At 29.3% G+C, this 7,563-nt stretch overlaps 1 protein-coding gene across 1 annotated transcript; it reads left to right on the forward strand.

Annotated features, from left to right (window-relative positions):
- The first annotated feature begins 294 nt into the window (after window positions 1-294).
- Window positions 295-6,357, forward strand: LOC145940920 (uncharacterized). Its single transcript, XM_083046569.1, has 6 exons — window positions 295-420; window positions 2,193-2,468; window positions 3,160-3,442; window positions 3,768-4,101; window positions 4,432-4,798; window positions 5,290-6,357. The coding sequence occupies exons 1-6, from the start codon at window positions 295-297 to the stop codon at window positions 5,848-5,850; spliced, it is 1,947 nt and encodes a 648-aa protein (XP_082902695.1). The 3' UTR covers window positions 5,851-6,357.
- Window positions 6,358-7,563: the final 1,206 nt, after the last annotated feature.

A 7,563-nucleotide genomic window follows, 5' to 3' on the forward strand; every position in this document is an offset into this window, starting at 1 on the left:
ATTATAATACTTTTCTTTTGTAATCGTAGCATGTCACACAATCCCGAGCGTTATCTTTCTACCCAAATGGACGAAAGTATAAAACCGTGTTATAAAAATTAGAACGTGGCACATACACATGCGCGCTTATCTGAACAGTCGATTAATTATGCTGAAAAGTACGATCGTAAGACACGTCTGACATTCGATCATTTTTCAACGAAACAGCAATGTTAACAGACTTTCTCTCTGTACGGAAGATTTTATTCTAAAGACTTCAACATTGTATAATTATACAGTAAAATTTTCGAAAGTATGTCAAATGTGTCTCTTTGTGTTTTCTTTTTGTTGTTAATCGTGGGAGTATTTCCTTTTGCTTTTGATGATAATATTACATTGTCGGACGAACAGTTTTACTATAAAGATGTAGTCTTCGCAACGGTAAGTTAGTTTTCCGAAAATATATATTAGACATAAAAACCAATGTAATATATTTTTATAATCATAAAAACGATTCTACCTGCATCACACACGTTTATTTTATATTATTAATTATTATATTATTATGTTTTATATTATTATAACAAATTACATTTCTATAACAATATTATTTTAAATCAGTGAATATATATAACATAACTAGTGGACTTCCGAATACGACCCACGCCCGATTGCTATGAATTTTTGTAGAAACATTGTAAATGATGTCAAATGAATGTCCTTAAGTGGATTTTCACCGATACAAACACTTAATGCTAAAAATATTAAAATAATGTTCTGTATAAATTATTGTCTATTTACGATTTACGAATTACGAAAGACAATATGGCTGATCATTTATGTGAGTTTCTGTGGAGGCGAGATGTAAAAAAATATAAATTAGATCCATTTAAAAAATTAATTGAAGACATTAAAGATGTATATTCTGGCTAAAAAAAGAATAATATAAATTGTTTCTTGTTGACGTTTTCGTTCTGATATTCTATTTTTGTATTTCTTAGGATTCTCTCTCTTTATATATGTATATTGTATATCTTAGGACGCTTTATATATATTTGGTATTAAATGTGTTATGTTATTTGAATATATCTTTCTTGATTGTCTATTGGAATTCACTGTGTTTAGGCATATACTTTACAACGTGAAGCGAGATCCACCCTGGCTACCGGTAGGGAGGGTGCGGGAGGGGGGCCGAAGGCCCCCTTGCACCCCCCACCGTGTGTGTGTGTGTGTATACTCATGTGAAAAAGCCCTATTCTATATAATTACCGACAATAATTTATATAGAAAGTTATTTTAATATTTTTAGCATTAAATGTTTGTATCGTGAAAATCCGCTTAAGGACAATCATTTGACATCATTTACAGTGTTTCTACAAAAATTTATGGCAATCGGGCGTGGGTCGTATTCGAAAGTTTATCCCATAACTATATTATTTTAATAACAGTTATTTTTTTTTACTTATAAGTATACTATAGAAAAATTTTTTTTAATATTCTATTGTAAGTAGTCTATTAATTATTTACAACAGATTAAATTACAAGAATACGGTAGATACCAATATCATGATTCATTAAATAATATTGCTCAATTTTTTATACTAGAACAACACAAACATGCTCTATTGCGCGCGCGATTTCTTTATTTTATATAAAATAATTAATATTTTTAAATAATGTGATATAACGTTTATTTAAATTCTATTAATCTTTTTTGATAGAAATTAGCTGATTAAATCGTTAATTAGCAAATTAAATTTTAAAATAATAATAAGTTTTAAAAATTAAAATTGTAATATGTTTCAAATAATATGTTATAATTATTTAAACACAAATAATATTTTGTGTGTCACTAATGATTTAAACTCTTTAAAAAATGAACTAACTGTTAAAAAATATAGGTGGTAAATGTTGATAAAATGTTCCTCCGTTCAATAATAAAAAATATTTAAAAAGTAATGACATGACATAGCGATATACTCGACTTTAAAATTATGAAGTAATTAATTATCACCGCTATTGCTTTAAATTATGGGAGGAAAAATGAAGTCGACACAATACAAACTGTCATTATCCATAGATTCGTTTTGCTGGTATCGACCAATCACATACGCGGAAAAGAATCAACAATACATGCAATACATATCGACTCCAACGCGCAGGTCTACATCGCTTTTTTTATAAGTGATAGGAATCTTATATTAACTTTATAGGTATTAATTTTACGAAAGTGTCGACCAAAGGAGCCCGAATTGACTTTAGTGTTGGGCGGAGATTATAAGGAATTTCTTAGACAAATGTTTTTCGATATGGTACCTGTAGCGCTGATAAATGAAACGGATCCTCGATTTAATGCCCTCGAAAAATTTACCATGACTAGATACTCCTATCTAATGTTCAAAAGTTACAATTTCGTCCATTTTCTTCGAAAGGCACATCGTTTTGTGATAGTAGCATCTTCTCAACCTATCCTGCGATCTTTATTACAGGTAAATGATAATAAAACAGCATTATATATATACATATATATATACATAAGTAATTTAATTTTTTTTAAATGTATGATACCATGGGTGACTCAGAACTAATAATACAAACGAGAAGAAGATAATTCTAATGAAAAAATAAGTCGAAAATAAAGAATAAATCTTGTTACGCGAAATTTTATTTTTTAAAATAAACAACTTTGAATATTCATCAGATACGTACCCTTAACTATGTCTGGTCTTTTGTATCGGTTCTGGTAGCTTATCTTTGTTGACAATAACTTATTGTTCTCCTTTTTCATATCTTTATTTCCAACATTAAATACCTTGGTTATTAAATATTAATATTTCTTGGCAATTAATTGGAAAATAAAAACTTATATATATATTTTTTTATATATTTATTTGCAGCCATAAAAATTAGTCTTTGAAAAACTGTTTTTTTTTGTTTCTTTTTTATTTGTAATCATATACAAAAAAAAAATTTTTTTCAAACACGTATTTATGTAAATCTCTGTTTATTATATTTTTTGATCCTCAGAGTTTTTCAAACTTCGTATACTTTATTATCGTTTACAACAGATTAAATTACAAGAATACGGTACATATCAATATTATGATTAATTGAATAATATTACTCAATTTTTTACTAAATAAAAATCATAACTTTATCGTATTATTTTTTTCTACATAGAGAATAAAGGACTCGCCATGGGCAAATTCAGACGGATTTTATATCCTAATCGACAGGCAGACCGAGACTCGGGGCTGCATAAATGCTCGTTCGTATCTCTGGACAGCTTGGGAATATGACTTGCTCTCGGTCATATTTATATGCCTCGATCCGCATGATAAAACTGTTCTTTACACGTATAATCCGTATTCGAACAGCACGCCAGACAACTGGTACGAAGTAGGATATGCCAACGGACGAATGGGTCATCCTTGGTTAATATTGAAGAGGAAATTCATAAACAGTATATTTCTCTTTTTCTCTCTTTTTTTCTCTTTCCCCTTTTTTTATGTAAGAAAACATATAATTAACGCATGAATTAATTTTCAATTATCTTAATATAAGATAAAAATTTAATTTGAGTATTATTTTTGTTTTATTATACAAAAAAAAAATTTGTATAAATATTTTATAAAATATCATCCACACACATAAAAGGGATACTTTCTTTTCTTAAACGTTACAATAATATATTACTAATGAAACATATAAATATACTAATTTTGCGTGAGCCTTAAAAAAAATATCAAGATTTGAATCAAATTACAATCATCACTATAATATTTTAGATAGCGAAATATGCTTAAATCTGGATTTCGATAAAACGACCACTCTGAGCGGTTACGAGATTCGATTAAACGCCATTGAAATGGAACCGTTTGTCAAGGTCAATTTGAGTTTACCTGACAAGAAGAAATTTCGCGGTGACAATAGTGAGATCATCCAAGTACTCTTATATAAGCTAGATGCCAATCTTCACGTCAGCCTTTCAAATGGCAGTACCTATCAACTGGGTAGTCTACTACCGAACGGTACTTTTGAAGGTTTGATGGCCCATGTGAGCGATGGCAGAATAGACATAGCCATGAATACGAGAGATTTGATTGGATTGTGGAAGGTCAGGTACGTCTCGGTTTTTTATTTTCTAAGAAAATAAGAAATAATTTCTACCAATTCTTTAAGAGGATTTTTCAAAGACTTAAAACTAGATATCTTAATATAATATTTTTACAAAATAATATTTGCTAGATCTTATCTCTTATTGTATTGTTTATCACAAGTCTTTTTACAAGATTATATAAAAACTAGATGTTAAAATATGAATAATAAATCTAATTAAAGAGAGAGGGAGGAAAAAAAAGAAAAACAACTATTCTATATATTCATAATAAACAAAAACCCGAAATTACCGAATAGACGAAATTAAAAAGAATAATACTTATTTATTTTCAGATACACGTATCCCCATACGAGATCAGGCATCTGTGTGATTGCGCAACCAAAGAAAGAGCTCTCTGAGTTCATGAAGATAGTAATCTTTTTTTCGCCGGAAGTAATGGTGGGATTAATCGCGATATGTCTGCTCACTTACGTGATTTTTACGCAAAGCGTGGGATACATAAATGCCGGGCTAGAAGTGATAAGACTCATAATCTGCGTAGCAATTTTACATTTGCCCAAAATCGATTCCACTAGAATCTTCATATGTATGGTATTTATTTTGTTCCTGAACATAAATGCTGTCTTCCAAAGTCACTTGTCATCCTTGCTCACCTTGCCGGTCTATCATCGCGATATCGATAGCATAAAAAGTCTCGGGGTAATAGTAAAGTCTCATTTTTTCCCTTAGATTCATACCGTTTCACTAAATTAATAAAAATGTATAGTGTCTTCACTCTTATTTAAATAAATATACAGAAATATTTTATTTACAAGTTGAGATTATATATATATACGTATTAGTTTTTTAACACATAACATCACTTTTCAAACAAATTCTTGCACACATAAACTTATAATATTTCGTATCTTTAATATTGCTTGTGAAATAATATCCATATCCACTTAAATCAGACATACTGCATATTATTGAGTAAAATAAAATATTTTTATAAACTTTACAAAATACACAGAGTCATTAAGAAAAGCTTAGTATCTTCTTTACATTATATATAAATTACAATATTTATTTTTAAATAAAGCAGTTATTATATTTAAATTCCAATCACACGTTTATAATGAAATGGTATGAATTTAATGATACTTTGAATGACAAACATGATTAATTTAGTTCTTCCTTTTTTTTATCAGGATGCTGGTTACACTTTATACGGACCATCGGGCTTCAATGACACCCTTGGCGATCCCGTACTTCAATCGCGCTACAAGATAGCCTCGTACAATGCTTGCAAGGAGCATGTCGAAAATTCGTCGACCGCCGTATGCGTTGGCGACTGCTATCACTTGTATTACAGAATCAAAGGTCAAGATCTCATTAAATCAAGAATACTGCGTGGAGTGATACAATCGTATATCACCCGCGAGGATTGGCCGCTGTATCAACGTGTGAACGATATTATACAGCAGATGATGCAGGCCGGCTTGATAAGGAAAGCTCGAGACGAAGTTCTCACGGAGATACAGCGCGAGAGAAAGAGGAGAACCGCTTTAAAGAAAAAAAGCTTCAATGTGATGCTGCTGAAGCAATTGGCGTTTAGTTTTTACTTTCTTGGATTCGGATACGCTTGCGCCTTTATAATCTTCGTGCTGGAGCTGATAATCGGTGATTCTGTTCCCGTATGTCAAAATTGGAAAGCGATCAGGCAGAAAGACAAGGATACGGGAAAGGAAAAAAAAGCTAACGAACAGTAAACTTTCAATATCAACTTATTGGCATTAAAGAAATCGATTTGGCGTAAAATTTAAAAAACTATAGAACAACACAAGCGCGCGCTATTCTTTCGTTTTACAATTTTACAATAAAAGAATGATTTTCCCCTTTCTAAAAAAGGCATGTTATTGACATTGTTGTCGCTTTTCCGCGATGCTGATTGGCTCTCTGTCGATTCGCGTTGTGTGTTATATTCGTAGCATCGAAAGGCTGTCATCACGAGGGTTAGCAGTTAGCAGTTTGACAGTTAGTCCAAAATAAAATAAAATAAAATAATAATATGTTTTAAATAATATGTTATAATACTTTAAACTTGATTAATATTTTTGACATTCGCCTTATGTGTTATATTTGTAGCATGAAGAGGCTGTTATCGGGAGGGTTAGCAGTTAGCAGTTTGACAGTTAGTCCAAAATAAAATTAAATAAAATAATGACATGTTTTAAATAATATGTTATAATACTTTAAATTTTGATTAATATTTTTGCGGAAAAGAGGCAACAATACTTGCGAGAATCGACTTAATATGTCTTTTTTAGAAAAAAAACTAGAATAACACAAGCGCGCGTTATGCCATTCCTCGATTTTATTAAAAAAAGTATGATGTATTTATATAAAGTTTGTTTAAACTTCATTAATATTTTTTTACAGAAATCAGATGATTAAAGCATTACATTGCCAATTAAATTTTAAAATAAAAATATGTTATAAAAATTAAAATAATATATAATTCCTTAAACTCGATTAATATTTTTTGACAGAAATCAGCTGATAGCTGTTATAAATATTAATCGAGTTTAAGGAATTATATATTACATTATTTAAAACATAGTATTTTAAATGTTATAACATATTCTTATTTTAAAAATTAATTAGAAAATTAACGTTTTAATCAGCTGATTTCTGTAACAAAAATATTAATCGAGGATAAGATATTACAACATATTATTTACAATATATTGCTATTTTAATTTTTATAATATATCACTATTTTAAAATTTAATTACCTTACTATATTAATATTTACTAAAATATTTATTTAATTAAGAAGTAGTATATATATTAAGTTAAGAATAGAAGTGAGACATGAATACAAATTTACAATTAAGGTTTCGTAGATATAATTTTTAAAACAAAAATTATTTTCTTAATTAGAATCACAAATATATTTCGTCCGACACTTTTCGATAATCTTGATATAATTCGAATTCCGAATGCGCAGTAGAAATGAGTTTAGACATATATTACCGCAATATATGCATGCAGTCACGCATAATTCGTAATAATGTGCAGAAAATGTACTGTTAAAATGTATATAAGATTAATTTTTTGCACGTTTTGAAATATCGAAAATTAAAATTTTTAAGCCGCAAATCCCATACGGCGCAGATTTATATAACGTATATTAAACCAAAAAGGTAGTACGCTGGTATGCTTACGGTACAAAGATAATCTGCAAACAATACACAATTGAAATATATATACGATGAATTTTTGGCTCGCTTTAAAATATTAGAAATCGATACTTTTTTGCCGCTGACCCTATGCGACGCATCCTTATTTTATGTATATCAAATTAAAAAATTTGTACGCTGGTGTCTGCATGGTACCAAAAGATTCTGTAATCAATGTACTATTAAAATGTATAATCGATGAATTTTTGGCTCGTCTTGAAATATTAGAAATTGATACTT

This window comes from Prenolepis imparis, unplaced genomic scaffold (assembly GCF_030444845.1).
Source record: "Prenolepis imparis isolate NDT839.2.m4 unplaced genomic scaffold, iyPreImpa1.0 SCAF_9, whole genome shotgun sequence".
In the NCBI taxonomy this organism is placed as follows: Eukaryota; Metazoa; Arthropoda; class Insecta; order Hymenoptera; family Formicidae; genus Prenolepis; species Prenolepis imparis.